The 23,595-nt window shown below is 40.7% G+C and overlaps 1 protein-coding gene and 1 non-coding gene across 8 annotated transcripts; both read right to left on the bottom strand.

The window, feature by feature from the left end:
* Positions 1–23: 23 nt before the first annotated feature.
* Trnan-guu (transfer RNA asparagine (anticodon GUU)) lies at positions 24–97 on the bottom strand. Its single transcript has one exon. It is a non-coding gene; the product is annotated as a tRNA-Asn (tRNA).
* A 602-nt stretch (positions 98–699) lies between these two features.
* Positions 700–23,489, bottom strand: LOC129726022 (intermembrane lipid transfer protein Vps13). 7 transcript variants are annotated; one of them, XM_055682568.1, is made up of 27 exons: positions 23,443–23,489; positions 22,722–23,182; positions 19,718–20,953; positions 19,383–19,659; positions 19,064–19,315; positions 18,238–19,007; positions 17,817–18,178; positions 17,633–17,752; positions 17,359–17,563; positions 16,618–16,730; positions 16,450–16,560; positions 15,721–16,386; positions 15,536–15,659; positions 15,145–15,189; positions 14,754–14,930; positions 14,252–14,695; positions 12,511–14,195; positions 12,119–12,451; positions 11,932–12,059; positions 11,782–11,869; positions 9,964–10,026; positions 4,299–4,502; positions 2,902–4,239; positions 2,309–2,841; positions 1,828–2,250; positions 1,633–1,768; positions 700–1,565 (listed from the first exon to the last, which is right to left on the bottom strand). In XM_055682568.1, the coding sequence occupies exons 2-27, from the start codon at positions 22,819–22,821 to the stop codon at positions 1,353–1,355; spliced, it is 10,146 nt and encodes a 3,381-aa protein (XP_055538543.1). In that variant the 5' UTR covers positions 22,822–23,182; positions 23,443–23,489; the 3' UTR covers positions 700–1,352. The 7 variants fall into 7 exon arrangements, with proteins under 7 accessions (XP_055538543.1, XP_055538544.1, XP_055538542.1 ...); XM_055682569.1 differs by lacking the exon at positions 9,964–10,026 and adding an exon at positions 10,436–10,486 and having other exon boundaries at positions 22,722–23,487; XM_055682567.1 differs by having other exon boundaries at positions 22,722–23,487.
* Positions 23,490–23,595: the final 106 nt, after the last annotated feature.

The following is a 23,595-nucleotide window of genomic DNA, read 5'->3' as shown; positions in this document are numbered from 1 at the left end:
TTACTTTAATCAAAAAAGCTCCCCGCCCCCGGGTGGGCTCGAACCACCAACCTTTCGGTTAACAGCCGAACGCGCTAGCCGATTGCGCCACGGAGGCTTGTATATTAAGTGTGTCAAAAGGTATACAAGAAACTATAGGCCCTATTACAAAAATCGAGTACATATTTTGAATGAGACGAATTTCTCGACGAAGTTTCTGTAATACAAAACTAAACCTACTAGAAATTATACTCAGTAGAAATGAATCAGAATATAATAATTATTAAATTCAAAAAATAGTCAATTTATGTTGAAATTAACAAGAAGTAAGCAAAGCCAAATAAAGCAAACATTACACCTTATTATTAAAATCTCAACGAACTTCCGTGACCGAAGTGTTTCTGCAGTTACATTTCCGTTACACACACTGGAACGGTGGCAAGAAGAACAAATTACTTTGCAACGGGAAAGGGTAGCGCTACATCTAATGCTTGCGGCCCAGCAGTGCAACATCTCAAATGGCGAAAATAAAACTGTGAGTCGGTATAGAAGAGCTACATGATAAGGTTCATGCAAAGTTCATACAAGAAAACCCTGTCAAAAGCAAAAAAGCAGTGGGCCGTACAATTCAAAATTTATATAAAATAACAATCAATCAATTAAAGAAAAAACTACTGTTGTAACAGCTTAGATTATTCTTTCTCCATCAACAGACAAAACCTAGTTTAATACATTTATTATACAGGCTGCAACCTTCGCTCGAAAAGAAAAATGGTGTAAATATTCGTGGAAAGTGTGTGTTTAAGTTTGTCCATAAAGACAACTGGTTAATATTGCCGATTGAATCGATTTGCGTTCGGTTTCCCGTGTTCCTATTGATTTCAAGCTAAAAAGATACGTACGCTATTTTAGCATGTATAGAAAAGAGATTGCTTCCGGTTGCTTTTCACAGATATTCTGTCGTTTAAAATTCCATCCTGCGTTGGTTAGTGGTTCTAGAATTGGTCTCTTATGATTGTGTTCTAACTCAGTTTGATGGTCTACGTGACGTAAAACCAACATTATGTTCTGGCTACACTTATTATTAGTGTACTTTTATGTACTTTCAAAAAGCAACCAGTCTCACCGGACGGTAATATATGAATAGCTACATATAACAAGAACATACCCTATATTATAACTCTGATATTCGGAATAAATATCACCATTCCTTTAATTTGGAAGCAGCACAGTACAGTACTGCCAGCTAACTAATTATAAGCTAATGCAATGGTAATTGATGGCGATCTAACACTGCCGTCAGACGAATAAATGACTCTGTGATATTCTAGATGGCTAAAGCATATATCGAACGGTGCACTAATGAGCTACTATCATTCAGCCTTCATCCGCAATCGGTCCATCATTTCCGCCAGGCGAATTCGTTTATATGCCACCGAGAGCAAAAGAATCTTCTTCTGATTTGCGTTTGAGCTGAACATTTTTCTCAGCGCAGATTTACTGTCCTTGCTGCGAAGCAGAATTTCCACTCCGTCGTTTAGAATAGATATGCTGAGAACTTCTACCCAACGATGAGACCACTCGCACTAGAATGAGTTTGAAGCAAGGATTAGGTACCTCTGAATCACCAATTCTATCAATCGTTTAGTTTACCTGCCATCCACCAAATAAGTCACTCTTGACTGCATAGATGATTCGACAGTCGGTTAGAACTACTACATCTTTATTGTCAACAGTCTCGTAATAAACAAAAGTGTCCGTTACGGCAAATTTACCCTTATCAATATCCCTAAAGTATACCGATTATTAGTCAGCTTTTTACAGGAAATTAAATTTATGCAAACTTACTTCAACAATTTATTTCCTTCCGCTTCTCTTCTATTGTACGGTCTAACGATTCCATCTTTGTGGAGAAAGCGGGGAGCCCTCAGCCGCATTGCTTCATCGGAGAGTTCAGTGGCCCGTTTTACTGCATCAAAGCTTCCACTGGCAAAGTCGGTCACACCTGCTATCGGACGTGCTACCAACCCAACCGCTCCCTTTCCTAACCCTTTAAAGAATCCTTCAAAACCTTCCTCTTTGGCACCACTTATTGGTTTAGTGAAAACTCCCGTAACACCATCGAATACACCCATCACCAGCCCTTTGCCACTGCGGGCGATTCCTTCTTGCAGAGAGGCTGGTTTTTTGTTCAACGCATCGCGTCGCTTTTTCTGGTAATCATCATCGAAAGTCAAAGCAGCTAGACCTTTACCCATGGCACCAGTAATCCTTAAAAATAAACAAAAGCGTTACAGCTAGGTAGGAAACAATCTTTCTACTCATTTACTTTGAAACCGCTCCTGCTGCACCGCCCACAGTGTGACCAAACAGTGATCTCACTCCCAGCACTAAACCTTCAGCAAATTCTCCCGGTCCCTGAATGGCTCCCTGGAATGGTTCATAGAACAAATCCTCGACACCTTTCGTGAATCCAACCACAAGCCCGTACGGATTTCCAATGACATCCAGACCGAGCACTAGCACGTACAGCTGCTTGACCGCTTGTCCGCTGTAGTGCGTAACGCACTCCGATACCAGCTGTCGCTGGGTCAGGAACTGAAATTCACGCTCGAAAAAGGCTAACCGAAAGACGACACCGTTGATGTCGGTCAGCGTAACACCGACTCCCTGCAAAATGGTGGAGAGAATTCCCGGTAGTGCTTTCGATTCCGAACCAGCCATCGAGAAGCTGACGTGGATCTTGAGGGGACCTAGGTGAAGATTATCGTAGAAGTTCTTAACCTCCACCTGCGATTGGATGGCAACGTGCGCGTGTAGTGGCTGCGTTTGAACCTTTAAATCCTCGGTGAAAAGTAGTTTCTATAAATGAAGAAATTTATGATTCAATATGTTAGGGCAAAATGCACTTGATTAACTTACCGCTTCTGCTTCGGTTATTTCATTGCTAATCATCTCGAAAATTTCGTTGATAAAAAGTAGATCCACTTTGACGTGAAATTCTTGCATCAATACTCTCAGATATTTGAACTGTTTAACATTCGAGTGCGGAATGATTCGCTGTACCATACTCATCTCAATGAACGGCTTAAACTCCGTCGTAGCGGCTACACTTCTCGGTGGAGGAATTGGCGCCAGGACTACGGGGAATATACAGTCCGACAGCTGATTGTCAATTTGAATTCGGTTGATTTTCGCGTGGAACTGCATCTGATGGGAGGATGATTTTATTTCGAACCACAGACCCGGATAGAAAGTGCGCTTGATCTCACGATCTGTTGATTTCCGTATAATGAAGTTGTTGAAATCTACCTCAACGCGCTTTTCCCCTTCCAGAAAGTACTTTCTATTGGACGACGCTCCAATTTCGATGTCGCGCATATATTGTTGATACATGTTTTCCATGTTTAGCGTTTCTTGTATTTTCATCTGTTTGAAGCGACCGGAACGCTTACATTCTTCCCAAATGACCCCGGAGCTGGCAATGCCAATGTACATCAGGTCGCACGGTTTCATATTATTCACCAGCGATAAACCAACTCCGTGAATTTCGAGCTTGATTTCCTGTGTCACCTGATCCAGACGGCTAGCACTGTTCACACCGTAAGCAATGTTGGCATTATCGGTGACCAGCAGAACCCGCTGAGTCCCGTTTAGAAATGAAACCCAATAAATGTCCTTATCGGTAGGCGATTTGAACTCACTTATTTCATCCTTTCGCAAGTCATTCTCAATCAGAACCAATTTAGAGCCGCTGTCCCAGACGATTGTTCGCTCACCGGCAGGGTTAATCCATGTGTGCAGCACCAACTGATTTGGCATGAGGATTTTTCCATTAACGTCTCCCTTTTCTCTGAACGCAAACTCCTCATTGGTATGGTTGATCAACAGAGCAGGTGCATCACCCACGTGATACCCAGTGAAGGTGATGTAAACAGCACCCTCAGTAACGTGTACATCTACATTGATTCCTCCGTAACGGTTCTTCAGCTGCAACAAGGTACACTGTACCTCTGTATACTTGAATGGTGCAGTGATTTCTGGTTGGCCGCTGGCTTTCACTCGTAGCATCCGGTTTTCTTCCGTGTAGGGCCAAAGGGGCACGCAATCATCCACCTTCACCCGAGTCCAGGGGTCCCCAGGTCGCAGATGTTCCTGTACCTCCACGTCGAATTCGGCTCGATTTATGAGCACATAATAGGGCATAAACACAATCTGCTTCGTTAGTGAATTGTGCGTCAGAGTATTATGTACTCCAATCTGTGGAACAACAGTACGAATGAAGAAGCTTTACAAAACAAAAATTCAATTATACGAACCTGATATGTCATGTTATTGGCTTGACACGCAATCACACCACTGGAACCAGCAACATCCAGCGAAAACTTTTCGCTCCATTCGCCGGTATCCACGCGGATGGCAGCCTTCTTCTTGCCGAAGAACACTTTCTCCCTGAACGAGAACAGTATCGGCCCTTCGTATTCGGGCGGATGGTACAGAATATTTGTGTTCTCATCATTAGCCTGAGTACCGGATGCGATGAAAAAAAAACAGAATGATTAGCCTATATTCAGTGAAAAGTGTACTCGGTAAACCAATCATTCCGGCGGCGGAGCTGTTAATATAGGAAACATGTTTTTTGTCCGTATTAACACAAATCGAAAAGAAAAAAACTAGTGTTATTAGGTGGTATTTGAACTTTATTTGCTGTTGCTTTTAACATAACAAATGTAAGCATAGATTAACATACACAAACCGCTTTTCAACCACATTCAAACGGATTAAACAAGTGAACATAAAACATTACAAAAATAATGGGAACAATTATTCAACAGCATTAAATTAATCCAGTTCGAAGACATTTTCTGGACAACTTCTATTTATTTTCTAAACCAACTATCCAATAGCCCATCAGTGTGCCAAAAGAAATGGTCATGTTAAATTTTAAAATTGGATCACAAACAAAAAGTTTTTCATATGATTGGAAGTAAAGTTTCGATGTAAAGTTTTCGAGAAAAAAAGGAAAAATTGATATCAAATGGCTATGAAATGCATGAACCAACTTTTAGTAATAACCCATTTTTACACGAGGCCGGATTTAGGCTGCCGCGAGGCCCCGGGCTGAAATTTTTTTGTGGGGCCCTCTTTTCTTAAACATTTAGAAGAAAATTTCAAATTGAAGAATGATTTTACGCTTCGCTGGAGGGTGACGAGCAAAAAAAGGTGTCTGGCCCAGAGCATTTGCCTCGTTTGCCCTCCTCAAATCCACGCCTGAGTATACATAAGATGTGAAGCTGGAGTGAACTTGAAAATATTGATACTGTCCCTGCCGACGTAACTCATAAAGGTAGAAAATGGAGATTTATTTAATGTCTAAAATTCAAAAAATAGTATGTTTAAATATAACGAACTAAAGAATTTTTTCTGTTTCCGAAAGCTTTTTGGTGTCAAATAAAAGCTAGTTCTAGACTAAGCATTAACGTTTCCACTACAATTTCAGAAAGCTTTAAAGTTTAGGGATATTTTAAAATCATGCAAACTTAACTGTGTTGGTAAATGATGTAAATTTGAGTGCAAATATTTCCTCTGGCGCTCCCGATTTTTGTATATCAAATTCAAAATCCATTTTCACATTTTTACAACTTACATTACTTTTGTATTTGACTTCCAATTAATCAAGAGTCTCTGGATTACTGGTTTTTCATACCTCAGTCGTATCATTTAGGTTGTGTGTTTTCATATTATTTGTTATTTAAATATACACTGCCACTGGAGTATTTTTTTAAATTATCAACATGATTGTTCATTGTAATTTGTATTTGAACACTAATGTTGAAGACCATACATCTTTATATTGACAAAATTTCATCCGTTTCGATTCAACGCTTGCGAGCGTTCTCTGAACACCGATTAGGGAAAAAAAACTTCAAAATTGAATGATTTCAAGTGCTACTAATCTGTGAAAAATGATCTATGCAAGTGAAATGTTCGTGTTGAAGCAAATGTTACTCTTCACGCTTTGTATTCTTCATCATCTACTTGTTTGCTGCTGCCCATCGCTCTAATGCGCTTTAATCGCCAAAAGAATTCAATTTTCGTACAATGGAAATATTCCATGAAAATGAGGACAATAAATTAAATATATTATGTGATTCTTTATGCAGAAGACTCCCAATTTAATATTCTCTTACATGTCTCTTGAAAATAGCAATCATATCCGGAGTGATTTGCGATAAGGGCGCAACTGGCAAAAAATAAACATTGGGGAATATCTGTTTGAAAATTAGCAAGTACATTTTCAAATCGTAATTTCAAAGGAAGTGACTAACATTGAAATCAATACCAAAAATCGACGTAAAATAACACTGTCTTATAGTTTCCTAACAATACTACAATAAATTTGTGCATTTATGGCTAAAATCTGCGTTTTTCTTCTAACCCTTTTCAAATGAGCCTTAAATCATTCTGACAACGAGATATTACAAAGTATTTATCGTTACTTTTTCAGGCACCCGTCTACCTATATCACAACTCCACATTATTGTCGGAGTCTGTCGGAGTTATATGAATGTAACAGATAAATGATGAATATCAAAATATATCCATCAATATCGTATATTACCGAAATATTTCTATTAGGAAAAAAACTGTCTAGTTAGAAATATAAATTTCTAACTCGAGAACTAATCAAGCAAATTGAGGCAAACTTGGCATGTGAATATTTGGCATATCTCCCTCCGGGAGCTCCTATTCGAACGAAACACAAGTTTCTGCTTAACTCGAGAATCAATAGGGCAGGTGAAATCTTGTAACGTGAGGATTTTAGAGTACAAAAAATGTTTCAATGATAATTTGCCACCCCTCTCTCCTCTGAGAGTGGGAAGTCCAAATAAAACACATTTTTCAACAGTTTTTTCCGGGAAACAGTATGAAAATACCCAAGTTACGCACAAAAGCCAAAAATCGACTCCAGGTGCCATTTTTGAATCCAAGGTGTAAACTTCCGGTTTTTGGAAAACCCAAAATTACCAAAAACCACCCAATATAAGTATTTTCGGAATCGGGATGTTGCAGAGAAGCTAACAATCGACCCTAGAGTTATATTTGCAGAGTTTTTTATAAGTGTTAGATAAAAGTTATTGACATAAACATATCGATGCTACATAATCAGTCGTAATATTAGCGTCTATAATTTATAGTTACTGAAGAGAAGAAGTTTGTTTCAATTGCCAGTTGAAACATGGACACAACTAGTTGGTGTTGCCTGGAAAATGATTTCATGCGACAATTACTAAGTGAGAAGGTGCGACGCGATCATTGGTGCGTAAACCATATTTCGCCAACCCGAGCGTCTGATCACCAGGATGGTGCGGCTCAAAACAGCGTCTGACCTCCCGGAGAGGAGCGGCTGATGAGCGTCCAGCTTCTATGCCGCCGCCTATCACCTATCGCAAAGGAGTTCGTGGGGCAATACCAGGAGGGAGTCATGGAGACCCGCACCACCACAGACCAGATCTTTGCACTGCGAAATTGAAATACTGCGAGTACAACGTTACGACGCACCACCATCGACTTCAGAGCGGCATATGACAAAATCGAACGAGATCAGCTATGGCAATTTATGCACGAACACGGGTTCCGGAACAAAGTTTCGCGATTAGTCAGAGCGACGATGGATAGAGTGATGTGCACAGTGCGAGTTTCGGGGATGCGGCAGGGTGATGGACTTTCATGTCTGCTTTTTTACATTACCATGGAAAGTGTTATAAGAAAAGCGGGGATAGATACGAGTGGTACGATATTCAGGAAGTTCGGCCAGTTACTTGGCTTCACCGACGACATTGACATTACGGTACGCAACTTTGGAACGATGACGGAAACGTTCAGCAGCCTTAAGGCAAAGGTCAATCGGATCCCACTAGTCATAAACACGTCGAAGACACAATACATGAGAAAAAGAAACTCGGGGATAAACTTTGAGTTTGTGTATTTGGGCTCACTAGTGACTGCCGAAAATGACACTAGCAGAAAGATTAAAGAACGCATTTTGGCCGTAAATCGCGCCTACTTTGGACTGCGGAAAACGCTTCGATCGAACCAAACTTGCCGCTTCACAAAGTTGACCATCTACAAAACACTTATAAGACCGATAATCCTCTACAGCCACGAAACATGGAACTTGCTCGTGAAGGACCAACGTGCCCTTGGGGTGTTAGAACGAAAGGTGCTGCTTACGATCTATGGTGGGGTGCAGATGGAAGATGGGACATGGAGACGTCGAATGAATCAATCCATACGGCTAAAATCGGAAGGCTATGGTAGGTTGTCGTAAGTAATGGTACTGAAAAATGACCTTATAGGGCCGCGCAACGTGCATAGTGGGTCGACCAAGTGGAAGGAGATCTCCGCAGCCTACGCAGTCTGCAAGAGTGGCGACGAGCAACCATGGATCGAGTACAATGGCGTCGGCTCTTGAATACAGCAAAGGCCACACAGGCCTTCGTCTGATTGGTAAGTTGTTGCCCAGCATGATCGCTGCGTGTAGCCATTTTTACCACCAAAGTTTTTCATTCTGCTTTTTGCTGTGTTTCTACCGCTCGCAGAAAAATAATACATTTACCGCGGTGATCACTGCTAAGAAAAATTCTTAAGCATTCGAAGAGCAAACATGTAAGACAAGCGGATTTATTTTTTTTTTCAGTTTCGAGATACAAAGCAAATAAGACAATCTACTTTCCTACCTAGATGATATGCATAAGAGACACACAGTAAAAGCACTGGTCTGTTATGTATTAAGCATAATGTCCTTTCGTGTGAGAAAGATCACACCAGTTTATTATCTTTCTGGGAAGATATTTCAGACTTCACCGCGATGTTTTTTTGCATGCTACTGAGATACACACTGGTCGCTGCTCTGTTCAAGCAAGTGTGTCGCTTCGCCAACCAATGTGAGAGCAGTTGCTTTCGCAGTGAAAGATACTGCTTACAACGTTCAAAAGGCCCTTGAGATGCAGTATGGCCTAATGAGTCGAATGGTGTGGTCCGATGTTTTGGTGTATTTTTCTTATAATAACGGTCTGTGGAAGCAGCGTGATCCTCTGATAACATTTCCAAGTTAAATCATATACCTACTCTTTTTGAATCTACGAAGCATGGTTTATGGGTTTTTGAAATAGATGATGTCGAAACGAATCGAAAACAAGCGTTCAGGTTTATCTGGCCAATCGACGTCAATAATATAGGGCACCAGTGAATACTATAGATTTAGAAACTAACATTTAGATAGATTAGGCATTTATTTGTATTGTATGATAGGTTCATACAATACAAACATACCGTTTAACCAGAGCCAGATTTAAGGGGGGGCCCAGGGGGCCCGGGCCCCCACATTTTTGGGGCCCCCACAAAACGAGAAAAAGTTCTTTTCTCTATCAAAAATGAGATTCAATCAAAAGTTCAATTTACAGTAAGAAAATTTGAACAGACCATTTCAATCTGAAACTTTCCTTCAGTGTTATTTTTTCGCGAGCCCACTGTAAACTGGGCCCCGGGCCCCCACAAACGTAAATCCGGCTCTGCGTTTAACCATAACGGAACCATTTCCGACGAAACCTGCATATATCAATATACACACGACAGATTGCTGCGAGCTAGTTAAGAAAACAAAACTGTATTTGTTTCAGTTTGTTTTCGTTGAAAGTTTTGACTTTGAACTCAAAAAGACCATATTAAGGCATGCCAACACTTTGATATATGCAGTCTTCGCACAATCACCAGAAACAACACATGCTAAATTACGCGCAGTGAAAGGGTATCCCGTGCATTTGTAAATCCAATAGATCCCAGGTGTTATGTACAAGAGTAGCCCTGTTTCCCAAAGTGTATAACTGGGCGTGCAACATGTGATTCCAATGGATGAAAATTAAATCGACTTTTTGTGTGTATGTCTTGTCTCTTTGCCCATCTTCAAATTTCAACACATACTTTTTCCGGAAGGGTTCCACAGCTGATCTTCGGAAGCTTCTCGCAAATTCGTGCCCTTCGTATCTGAAAAAGTATCCATTGATAAATTTTGAAAGCTTGTGCGTAAAACAAAAACCAAACGAAATAACGAAATAGTGTCAACCGTGGCGCGATGTTGTGATATCAGCGTAAGAGTCGTAAGGGAAACTTGCTGTAACATTTCACGAAGAAACATACAAATAGTGTAGAAACATTTAGCACAATAAAAACGAGAGTAATAAAACAGGAGTTATTCGAAATTGCTAGCAGGATAGAGGTGTCAAAAACCTTTTTTTTTTGCAGGATAAGTGCAGCTAAACACTATATAGATATATATATAAAATAAAACTAATAAACCATTTCCGTGGCCATTCGAAACAATTAGTTAGAAAAGAAACAGCCGTATTGAGGAGAGAAAAACGTAAACAATTTTATAGCAAATCAATCAAAATACCTTGTACGTAGTTTTACCAGCTAACTCTTTCTTCTCAGTTTTTCGCGATTTCTTACGATCGAGAGACGGTTAGTGGTAACGGAACAAGTGACGCAACAAATACGCACAATGCACACAGAGAAGAATGATTGGCGAACAGTATGTGTAGGTACCCGTAATATTAGAGAAATATGAAAATAAAATGAAGAAGAAAAATTGATAGCTAAGAGGAAGAGAATACTTATTATATGACATGATAATGAACAACATCGTTTAACGGATTGTGAAATATGTAAACCTAGACCGAACCGACTTGCATGACGTATCTATTTGTGGTTTACTAGCGATAACTGATGTAAAAGAAGAGATAAACTAAAATTTAGAAAAATATGTTGCCTGTGTTGATAATTGTTGTAAAATTGATTATAGGGTAAATATGTATAAAACGCCCCCCCGGGGCATAACGCCCCAGTCCATTTATTCGGAAACACACAAAAAATAAGAAATGAGACTATTGGGAATCCGTAGCGGGTCATAGCACCAACCTTCTGGGCAAATTTGATAATTGTCACTAGCAGCAAAAAATAAACAAAAATCAATTTTGATTTGAGCTGCTTCAGATCTAATTTCTTGCAGCGTTTCCGTAACGTTTTTTCTCTAATATATAAAGTTTATTACCCGGTTTTTGTACTTATATATCTCAAATGAACCTCTAAGCAGCTGTATCTAGTGAATAAACGATAAAAATTTTATAATTTGCTTGAGTATTCAATGCTTTCTGCTACACTACAGCTCGCGGGCAATATGCCCCACCGCTAGTTCGGCTGATTTGTTCATTGCTCTAGCGTTTGCTTCTGAGACTTCAAGCACTGTTTCACTTCGCATGCTGAGCTGGCATATGAAGCTACTGCATGGGGCATATTATACTGCATCTGGGGCGTTTTGCCCCGGTAGATTGGAAAGCTTGCAATTTAGTCAATTTTTTTAATAAAATTATGGCGTTTTTGTGTAACAGTAATTACAAAACAAAGTAATAGCAGTGCATTACCAACTAAATAGTGTATCCAACTGCATGAAAGATTTGTTGTTTGTGATAAACATAGCTACAATATTGACGATGTTCCTTAGGGGGGGCGCATTATACCTGTTTACCCTATCAAACGGAAGTTAACATATTTTTTTTATTCTTAAAAACTGTTCTAATTCATACCTAAAACAGTTCAACTAAATTTCTAAATAATGAAAAAATATGATAACCACCGTGTGATTCAATACTGTCTTACGAAGACTTTCTTGATAACTGTATCGTAACATGCAATCGAAAGCTACGATGATCACGCGGGATGATCGAGAAATGGCATACTTACCCTGTAGCTGAGCATCAAACCCGTCTTGTTGAGCATCCAGAAAGGGCAGTAAACGATGAGTGTCAAACCATCGCTACGATGTTCATATCTAATTGCAATTGAAGCTATTTACAATCTGTTCATCAAGTGGCATAATCAAACAGGACTTACTTGACACCCAATTGCAGGGACATAACTTCCACTGAATCGTATGCATTGAAAGTCCATACCCCAAACTCCGGGGGCTGCGCTGGAATCTCAGTGGTGCATGACCAATCTTTTTCCAAATATTGTATCAACTGAAAATTAAAAAAAAATATTATCACTTCTGTGTTTCACGTGACGAAGCATTACTGACTCTAGCTACGATATAAGTCGTTTCCGTAGACGTTACCGCCGTTGTTTTGACCGTTGGAAGATGTAACAATTCTCCCGGTCGAAGAGACTTCTCCCCGTAGTCTAGATAATCCTCACCGACGATTGTCGAGGAGGTGGAAATACTCTCCGAACTGGTGATAATTTCGTTCTGCAACTCCCTTCGCACGGAGCAGCCTGCTACCGATATGGTCAAATCAATGGGCAGCGCGTTCCGCACCGTCAGCGGAGGTCTCAGGTGAATTTCGTAGCATGCACTGAGCATGGTGTGCTTGGAAGTGACTTCATGGAACACATCGTGTCGCTCGCGAACCGCCTTTTTAAAAAGTAAATAATTTTAGGAGAAACAACAGGTGAGTTAACTTGCATACTTACGGTAATATAGAAAGGCTCGAAAGTTTTTATTGGGTCGCATTGCAGAGATTTTATGAGTTCTAGATTGTTTGGCTGTTCCTTCCAGCTGAGCCCCTGTGCCGATGAATGATAGCCCTTCATCGAAAAGTGAAGTTCCCTCGGCTCACTATACAAGTAGTATAGTGGAACGTTTAGAAATCCGCCTGGGCGTATTTCTCCTACAAGTTGTTTCTCGTGAGCGATAAATTGATGAACAAACAGTGGGGCAGTGAAGTGATTGAAAACCTGAATAATTCCTCGTAATACCACAACTGTCGAACCGTGTTCAATTTTTACCTCCGAAATTATGGCTTTCGGTTCCTGGTCGGTTTTACGATACAACGGGAAGTAACGTTTGTCCGCTTTGTACACCGGAAGTGAAAGCTCCTTTTCCGTATCGCCAACGATAACGGTAAGGAACTTTTTCTTCACGCTATTTTCGTTGTCTTGCATCACAGTATTCATGGAGAGCTCAGCATCCTTTTCCTTTGGTTCTAGGTTTAGTTTTCCGTTCGGCATAACGATGCAGCTGATAATGTCATCAGTACCAGACTGCTCTATGGCGATAAAATCATTCTCTCGATCCGTTTGTAGATGTGAAGAATGGATTGTAAAATCTCCACCAACGAAGTTGATCTTAATGTCCTGCCCAGTATCGTTATGCACCGTGTAGGGAGCCAAAATTTCTGTTTGTGCTATACCCTCCCGCTTAATCGCTTCGGAAAAAGCTTTGCGCAAATTCTGAATCACATCTAGGCAGGTCTTCGATACTGTCATCTCCAGGCTGTCCTTGGAGCCGACAGCGATTTTAGTGGTTGGATCTCGTGTACGATCCTCATGGTGGTCAACCTCTAGCTCGAAGGTCAACTCCCATGGTACGTTTTCTACTGCTCCGTTAGGATGTTCTATCTCGTTCGGTTCGATCACGTACTCCCATAGGGCCAATGCCTGGTTATAGTATGACATACTCAGCCGTAAAGAGCTACTTATTTTCATATCCGAACTCCAGTTGGACACCTCCGCTCGCATGTCGGTTTGAATAAACAACATCGGAATCGTATTAGTCTCAAGACCCGTTTCGATTATCAGTGAAATTGAAGGAACCTCTATCATACACTTTTCCTCTTTGATCTCAATAGTTCGCAGTGATTCTAAGCTTAGCGCGTCTTCCGCAAGCTCCGGCCGGATGAACCAGAAGTCGTCTGGATCGTAGCTTTTGATGTTCCACAAATCACTATAGTCAACTGCCGCTTGAGTTTCGTTTAATTTGATCTGTTCATTGGCAGTCAGTGTTACTAGCGCATTGTTCATCAGCTCGATGACCGCGGGCGAAACACTAACCTTAATATTGGTCAAGTTCAAGCTCAGGTGCAGTCCCTTACCTTCCGGAGTGGAACCGTTCAAGCTAACCGAACACGGATGGATAACAAAGTGTTTCGTTTCATTACGACGCTCCGGATTGAACTCCGCATAGTACAAGCAGAGATCCTTCAGCTCACCCATGATAATCTGTCGCTCGCCCACCAGCCGCACGTTCAGCGAGATTTCGTTGTTCAAAATCAGCGCATAGCAGTTGATGTCATCCATCTTTTCCACCAGTATAATATCCGGCTGCTCGATCTTAATATTGACTTTCATCTGACCAGGATCGGACCGCTCCGCAGGGGCTGAAAAGGACTAGTTAAATTCGTTCTATTAAAATACGCATAAACAGTTCACTCACCGGTCGCAGTGCTTGTTTTCCGTTCACGTCTCGCCTGTTCTTCCGCCGCCTGGATGGCCTTCGCCTCGACCAGTTCTTCTGGTTGCAGAAACTGCTGCAGTTTCAGCAAGAAATCGACCGACAATATCAGGTTAAAGCTAGACACCTTCACATCGGCGAACATTTCGTTCTCCTCCATATTAAACGTGACGTCAATCATCGAGTGAAGCGGAGCCATCAGGGCAATCGTTTCGTCATCGTCGCTCCGACTGGCGATACTGATTTTCGAGTGCTTGTTGGAACGTCGTTCCATCAGCCGAGTCAGCATGTTCTCCCGATTGGGTCGAATATCGTCCAACCGAATGTCGCACAGAATGACAGCAGTATTCAGGGACCCGTTGGTTAATTTGTTACCCTGCAGTGAAAGATAGAATATCTCGAAGGCTGCCAGTCCTTCCCCGGGAGCTGTGTACAAAATTTTGTATGAGTTATTGAAATTTTTAACTACTTAATAAGTTCTTACCCGTGAACAACTTAATATTAATACTGTCAACTTGGAAACTGAATTTTAGGAAAACATCAACCTTCTGCTTTACCGGATCTTTGGGGATTGTTTCTTGTTTGGCCTTCAGAACGGCGACGTCCACTCCGAATGGTTTTGCTGTGGCTTTTTTCGCTACTGTAGACCAGTTGGATTTTCCTGCGGAAAATATGCGTTCGGAATTAGAGCTATATCCGCTAGAAGCATGCTAGGATCACTAGGTGCACATAAATTTACACATTATTTTTGAGAAAATCGTTCTAAGCTTCAAAGCATATCGAAAGATCTGCTCGTCTATGTTGTTATTACAGTTTTCGAATTCTTCAAGATGTGCATTAACTATTGTTTGAAAGCAGCAGTAAAAGTAGCTTACCATCGAGTGCATAATTGTCAGCGTTTGAAGTAGTATAATTAATGACTGTATACATATTTTGGCAAAAGTCATTTTGATTGCGATGAGAGGGTAGATATTGGAATACACAGATGACAGAAGCAGCGCAAGCATACGGCGAACACAGTATTGCAACATGACAGCATACATTTATGGGTTTACGAATAGATGGAAGGCAGACAAGAGGAAGCAAACATATGATAACATAGCATTAGCAAAGTAAATATTCGTTCTGGAAATTAAGGTTAAAATATAAAAATATGTCGAGCAACAGTATAAAAGTTTTTGCATCCAATTACTCGACACACTTTTTCATCACAAAGGCACAATTTATACAAGCAAGTAAATAAATATGCGAAACAAAACTACTTACTCTGAGGGCTAGTTGGTGATTTTTGCGTTTTTATCGCAAGTTTCTTAAACTCATCCTGTCCTTCTGTCATATTTTTTGACAGAATTTGCATGATTACGCTGTAGTCAGTGGCAATAAAGTTGAGCTAAAATTAAATGAATCAAATGATATCTTTGACCTTGAGTAACAAACAAATGCAAGATTACCTCTACTGCTTTCAAACGGCCTGAAATATCCATATCCGGTTGATCTCGATACCAACTGGAGGATAAATTTCGTTTCATGATAAGCGTAAAACTTGTCGGGCTCAGTACCGCACTCTGATCTGGTACAATTCCGTAAATCATCTCCTCTGATCCGATTCTGGATGAATGTGGTATGCTGCTATCCACCGAGGGACAAACTTCCACCTTCGAGAGCTTCATATCCTTCAATTCAATTTTCATCTCATCGATTATGGCCGGACCATGCGTATGTTCCGTTGCGATGTCGTGGAAATTGTTAGTGATACTCAAGTGACCGAAATCCATTGCCACCGCTTTCAAACTTTTCGAATCAACCGGAATCACTATTATCGGGGCCTTCACTTTGATGTCCAACTTCATCCGGGTTGCCTTGCTATACGCCTCTACCACGTTGTTCTTAGCGGCTTCGGCCGCAGCAGCGCTGGCATCTTTAATTCGCTGCTGAGCTGCCTGAAAGTTATCCAAAAATGCCAATATCGAAGTCACAAACCAATTTAGAAACACGATTCTAGCGCAACCCATCGTAACTCCGATGCGCATATCGTCCGAGTTGTAGTCGGAGGTTGCCTCCAGGTTAAAGAGGACGACTTGCACTTTCAGTGCGTTGTCACCGATTATCGATAGAATCTATAACCGAAAAAATGGAATAACTATTTAAATACTATTCAGCAAGGAAGCAAAGATACTTACCTTTGTATGAATTGTTGCAGGATTTGTATCGGTTAGAATAATGTCCTGGAGGAAAATAACAATCTCCGTGTATGAAGATTTAATTATGGCACTGCAAGTCAAGTTTTGAACCTGTAACAACAAAAATCAAATTATTATGGATTTATCGGAGCTTCGTTCCAACTTCACCTCCAAAACCGCGATCGAACGCTTGTCGTTCTGAAGTTCCACGGTAACATCCTCCAGTTTGGCCACGACCCTTACTTTTATGCTGTCTACAATTGATGGGCGAGTTCGATTAGCTGCTCAAATTTACATTTTGCGAGTGTGTGATTAAGAGTAAGTATGGATCGGAAATTCAAATAAAATCAACAGATCAATTGCGCAAAACCAACAGCAATTACGAGTAAGTAATTCGACAGGCAGGCAGAGGTTCCACAGCAATGATCGGCAGCCAAGTCGGTTGTCAGGTCGGCGTCGTAGTTGAATTCGGGTTCGTATACAGCACAGCAACACAAATGTCAAACCGTTATAAATGGAAAACAAATACACAAAACTATGTTAATTACTAAGTCTTCTACGCTAAATAAACTACAAAGCTTAATACCGAACTCTGTTCATGATTTTGTACGAAACGACTCACCTTTATATAAATTTAATATTCATCTAATACCCGTCGGTTCAGTTACTCAAAAAAAAAAAACTCATAATAAAAATGTCGTAAACACTTGCTATGCCAAGTGGTTTGAATTACGATACAAAAGCAAATTGACTGTACTAGAATAAAATCAAAACACTTCTGAATATTTTATCAGATTTATAATCAATAACATCTATGTATGTAGTAATGCTACCAAAAAACTACCCCTACAAATAACATCACTATCACACGACATACGGGTATCTAGGGAACTCCAGAATAGAACATACCTTTCGATGGAGTCGTTGTAATCTCAGCCGTGTCGTCCTCCAATATGGTAGGCAACTTCTCCCGGGCGGCATGCAGCAGAACCGTGGCCGTACTTTCCTCCCCATGAATCGTTGCAATGCGATCTCGCTCCGGATACTGCTGCAATTGTTGTTCCTTCTTCCCACTCATAACCGATTCCATCCGCACTTGGAAGTCATTCGCAAGCTGGTTAAGCCGAAACAAAGACGTTAAGATAAAGCGCTGCGCTTTGACTTGGAATTAAAAATCGATTACCCTTATCAGCTCGTTGAGGGCTTCTTCGTGCAGCAGCAGCACTAAGGTGGAGAAATTGATTTCGATTTCTTGCTCTACCGACTCATACTTGGTGGTGAATTCCGGGCTGTTTTTCTTGCACTGTCGAATATTGAAAATTGCAACAGTTTATTAAAAATAATTTAAAAACTCAAAATTTACTCACATTCGTATAGTTCAGAGTGAACAAATAATCGTCGTTATCGTCATATTTCGGTGTCTGGATAACATTCAACACCCGTTCTTGTTCGTTCCGTGTTCGGAATTGATCCAACGTTACCGCGCCCAGCTTCAGATCGACCTTCAAATCGTACGTCCGTTGAACCATATTCATTTCCAGCTGTTTCACTTTGAAAGCCATAATCTTTTGCGAATTTGTATTCGAATATGGCACATTGAAGACCACACTTTTCCGCTGCATCAAATTTTGCTCCAGCGGAGACTGCGAGAACTCTTCGGTTGGCGTTGCAAAAACATCCGAAGAGCTGCTGCCAGTGCCGCTAGTTCTAAAAATGATTATAGAGCATTCTGCAAACAAAAAGTAAATATGAAATGAACTAAACCAATTTAACAACATAAGGACATACCACTCAAAACAAATCGAACCTCCAGATCAATAAATTGTACGACCTCACCATCCACCGCATCCGAGACGTTCAGATTCTCCGCTGGACGTTGAATTTTCGTCAATTTCTGCTGTTTTTCATCCAAATACTTGAGCAATGACAGACTCGAACTGAACACGTTACTATCTTTGGCAATGGGAGCCGGTTGATATTCATCACTTTCCGGCAGCGGCAGGGACGTTACAATCGACAATGCTTCTAGCACCCTTTGTTCCGCGACGCAGATGTTCACCGTAGGAAGTTCGCCGAAAATTTTACACTTGGCCAGCCGGGGGTCATCATCGATCACACAGAGATGGGCAGATATGCGGAAAGACGTTGGTTCTAGCAAGTGCATTTCGGTGACAGAGCTGCACCGAAGCGTACCCTGCCAATCCTCGTCGATCGTCGCCACAATTGCTTGAACATCGCTAATTTCCAGAACGAATTTGTCATAACTTTGACGGATTATTTCGTTCAGGATTTCCTCCTGATTTGCTCCTTCTTCGTGCATGGTATGAACATCTTTCTGGTTGATGGGTCGTGGTTCTGTTTGAACTAAAAGCTTACCCAGACTTACTACCAAAACAGACTCGCGACCACAGAAAAATCCCCCATTCGGTACTATCAGATAGCTGGGGCTGATGTCAACATTCAGCTCCAAGCGGGGATGCTTAGCAATAGCATACTGCAGGCCAGTAGCCGAGCGCTCCTTGATGTTGACCAATTTCTCCGCTGCAACATCCGTCAACCTGTGGAGCACAGTTTTACAAAGCAATAAAACTACATCTCAAACAATCAAACTTACTGTGAAATCGTTGCAGTTTTGGGTGTTTTGAAAACTTTCGTCAATTGAATGATAGTTTCGGCATCGTAAATAATCTGAAGAGGACGCGAAGTCACTACGACCCGTTGATCACAAAGTTTATCCTCGGGATTCGTTTCGAAGGAAACATCTAGCAAAGTGCTCGATCCCTCCAGTTGCGATCGCACGATCGTTGGAAGGGAATCGTTTTGCTGAAGTCCCGAAATAGTAAGTTCTTGCATCTGTAGAAATACCCTGGAAAGAAATTACAATACAATACAATAGTAATAGGCATGTGGAAAGTATAGTTTGGTATGCTCACTTCATAGCGGGAGCTGAAGGTCTCTGCTGTACGCCACATTTGACGTTGGTCAACTCTAGTAACATAACCCGCTCTAGAGCCCTGCTGGGGCTATTCATCGAGTCACTTGAACTAACTTCCGATTTTATTGCCACCTCCAGTGATTTGAGCTCAAACTGCAGCACCTGAGCGACGTAATTTTCAGGTAACTCGGTTGGAGCATCATTCTCCTGATAACCAATTGCTTTGAATAATTTGGCTTTCTCTTCCGGTGTCATGGCTGCTTCGAATTGTTTTTCTATAGAGGAAAAACAACATGTAAATAATGAGTTTCAAAATTAATAATATATACTCACTAATATCAGTTTTGCTGTCATCATCCGTTTTCTTGGCGCCTCCTCCCCACCAGGAACTAAACCAACCACCCCTTTGTTCTTCCTCTTGTTTTTTGCCTTTCTTCTTCACTTCCAACTCAATCTTTTGCCTAATTATGATGATGTTATGAAGGTCCAATATTCTTTCCAAACCCTCACATCGTGCCGTTATTTCCGGTGTCAGCTTTTTGCTGGTCAATTGTATTTTGTACGCTTCCTCGTAACGTTTAAGGTTTTCTCTATGCCGCAGCATATTCTCCCAGGACCAGTTTTTCCGACGACGCCGCACCTCAGTTTCCAACACGCAGGTGTATGCAAACTTCCACCATTGTTGGTAGTGGTTTTTGTACGTAATACCGTGCGGTCTGAACTTTCTGTACGGCATGGCTCGCATCATACGCCCGAAAGCTTCCAATAGTTGCATGGTATTCTGGAACTGCACCCTCGTTATGCCGATTCCGAGGGTTTCCATGCACAAGTTCAGTTTAATCTTCGGTGAACTGAACGGCGTTTCTTCCGATTCTGGATTCGGTACCATCTCCAGCTTAGCCCCCGAACTGATAGGGCCGAAAATGTAATGATAGCCCTCCGGTTTGTGACCTTTGCAAGCGATCGTTTCCTGAAACAGTGTCTTGTACATAGACGGATCTTGCTCCTGGAAAAGCTGGGTATTGCAGTTCATGTACACTGACAGCATTTCCAGCTGTGCTACTTTGTAGATTTTCGTAACAGATTGTGACACGAGGGTCTGCATCCAGTGTTCGTCGGTCGTGTGGACGCTCAAATTGCTCAGCGTCACACCAAACGCAAACGGATATCCCGTCGTAGTTGTATCCTCATACCGAACATGAATATCGGATATTTTAATTTGTACATTGTTCACTATTTGTGCGGTAAGTTTCTCCGCGAACGACTTGTCGGCAACCGGTTTGTCCTTTTCTTCTTCGTTTTTCTTCGCTTGGTCAATACGGGCGAGCTCCGCTTTCTTGGTCTCGAACGCATTATTATCCTCCTTTTCGGCGCTATAACGAACGTCCGTGTTTGGCACGGCCAACAGATAAAGCTTATCGACGATAGCTTCCACCGGAGCGCTGTACAGATTTTTCCAGGGAATTTTCAGCACCAGTTTACCGAGGTGGCCGTATACTGTACTGACGGGAAGGTCAAGCTCCTTCAGGGCACTTTGCTTCAGGATCAGATTGTTTAGCACGACGTCGCCTGGGAGAATGAATGTGGAATACGTTCAGTTCAGGTAATCAAAGATAAAATAGTAATATTTCTTTTAGTTCTTCTACTATGATTGGGGAAAAACCTTGGAAAAAAAATCGTGGGAAAGATTCAACACAGATGAAAAAATAATCGCCTATTTTAAGGCCAAAGACATCATATCAAAATTGTATCAAAAAATTGGAATCACATTATCGCCTTCGAAGACAACTATTTGAATAATAAAGATTTATTATACCAGCAACAAATTTTTGTTTACTCCGGGAACCTTTCAGTCGAACTGTGTTAAAGCAAGGCTGTTATTATCCGAAAAAATACAGCATTCAGATCTACGGCAAGATAAAGCAAAGTGTGTCAAGCTGATGCCAACCTCTTAAACTAAGTGTGGTTTCGAGGCAAACCCCTCAAGTGCATAGAACGTCACATACCCAGCATGTGATAATCAGTCAACCGATGATAATTCGTCATAACCATAACCAGAGCTTTAATGTGAAATGAATCATGTTTGTGGTCGTCAATACATCAAACATTATTGCGTTGTGGTACTAATGACGAAATTCAAAAGTTGTACAGTGTGACATTTAAAATTATATTCTCTAGGTTTAAAATTTACAGTGTAAAATTTATGAAAAAAAAAAAACAACTTTGAATATCGACGAAAAACCTTAACACTTTAGGGCACTTCGTCACAGTGTAAAATATCCCGCTCAGCTGCTAAATAATGTGTCACGTGTTTTTTGTTGTAAAACAAACCTCTACCACGGTGCATTCTCAGACTAAATGGAAACAAGAGCCGGGCTTATCGGTTTGACGAATGTTTCAACTGATGGAATACGGAGGGAATCGAGTAAGCATGACACAAATATTTGCCTATGAAACTACATGTTGAATCAATTTCGGTTTTACTTTTTTATTGAATATCAAAATAATTGAGGTTAGAACCAATCCAGCATAGAAACTCGTATTTAAATCCTCAGATAAAATTGGATTACAATTGGGTAGGTAATAGACATCAACTAATTTTGAAGTTTTGCAATAAGAGAAAATCAATATGCATGTAGCAGCACCAATGTCTTCGAATAAGCAAATATGAGCTACACGCGTATTTCCTTTTAAGCAACCATTTTGTATTAGTATTCAGCACAGCAGGAAATTATCATTGGTTATGAGCAACACTAACCAATTGTCACAGTAAATAGGTTTGGTTGCACCCGAGTAAAAAAGTAAAGTAATTGCGTTCTAATCAAATCAAGTGGTACCAATTAAAAGAGATAGATAACATTTGGGTCATATTTTATGGACGATTTTTATTTTTCTGCATAAATGTGTTAAAAAAAGACACAAATTAAACAGCTTTCCTTAGTAATATGAAAAATTTTTATATTCTACAATTTTTTCATATCGAAGATTATTATTTTTCGAAAAGCAATGGTGATTTTGAATGACGAACAAATCTCACAAAAATACTGAAACGGAAATGGTTGGTCTGGAGCGATTCACGAAGTAGCTCAACTAGCAAAACATATCGTTCATTTACAATGAAAAGCCTATACAAACCGCAAACGTTTTTAATTTAAATAAAGATTACAATGCCAATCGTAGTCACCTATAGATAACAATTTTCACTCAGTACCATAACGACAACAATTTGCCTCTCATTGGTCGAAGTAGCAAGGCTCTTGACATGATATGTTTACCTTCAAAGTAAGGATCAGCCGAAACACACCCCGTAAATTGTACTCTATTTACAAATACTTACCACCCCATATGCCAATCTTGAGCTGCTTCTTGTCCAGATTCTCGACGTATTCGCCGACGAATCGGTTCAAAACGTCCGCAACAATACTCTCGAAGACCATCGTAATGACCTTGATTTATATACTTCTGCAGATTCAACTCAGTAAACAAAACGTTTTTTCTCTCTCTGTCTCTCAAACGTGCGTGATTCACTTGGTCTAAATATAGGAAACTTGGTCAATGCCTTTTCGCTGGTATGCTCATTTTACACATCTTCTGGTCGGAACTACTTAGCAGTCAAACTTTTTTTTTCCACAACCTGTCACCTTTGCAATTAGTTTTCATACAAGCAGTAAAACGAATGCGATAAAACGCTTACTCAATCGTTATTTTTTAATGGCTCTGTTGTCTACCACACACTTTGTACACTACTGCTGCTGCTACTGCTATAACTGAATTGATCCATCACCTTCCTCCATGCAACTGCGAAGAAAACAATCGAGCCGATGACATCACTAGCCATCCAGCAAGTAAAATTCTCATTTAAACGATGCTTGAGTTTCTGTTTCGCATGCAAATCCACTTCCATTAACTGCTCCAAACGCAGCACTATCCATTAGCCAACAATAACAAGATAAATACATCTAATAAACCCTTCAATCGTCAGTTTTTAGTAACAATCCATCAGGTTTTCGCTTTCCCCATATTGAAAACTCCTATTAATGCGCAGAAACGATACACACCTGACGGGAAAAATACAACAATCACGCTTAAACTCTCCTGCTCGACTGACAGAACTGTCAGAGTTTGCGTTCTCGATTTGAAGTAAAAATTAGAAGCAAAAAAAAACATTCCAACACAATGTTGGTTGTGTACGACAGATTCCGTTAACAAGT

Source organism: Wyeomyia smithii, chromosome 2 (genome assembly GCF_029784165.1).
Source record: "Wyeomyia smithii strain HCP4-BCI-WySm-NY-G18 chromosome 2, ASM2978416v1, whole genome shotgun sequence".
In the NCBI taxonomy this organism is placed as follows: Eukaryota; Metazoa; Arthropoda; class Insecta; order Diptera; family Culicidae; genus Wyeomyia; species Wyeomyia smithii.
This window is presented reverse-complemented; position numbering and strand designations above follow the sequence as displayed.

What these genes read in the sequence shown, in the direction of transcription:
- LOC129726022 (XM_055682568.1), bottom strand. Translation starts at nt 22,821, where the DNA reads ATGGTCTTCGAGAGTATTGTTGCGGACGTTTTGAACCGATTCGTCGGC. An exon ending in CAAGATTGGCATATGGGGTG is followed by an intron (nt 20,954 to 22,721) that starts GTAAGTATTTGT and finishes TCATTCTCCCAG; the next exon opens with GCGACGTCGTGCTAAACAAT. An exon ending in TCGAGCCTTTCTATATTACC is followed by an intron (nt 12,452 to 12,510) that starts GTAAGTATGCAA and finishes CTTTTTAAAAAG; the next exon opens with GCGGTTCGCGAGCGACACGA.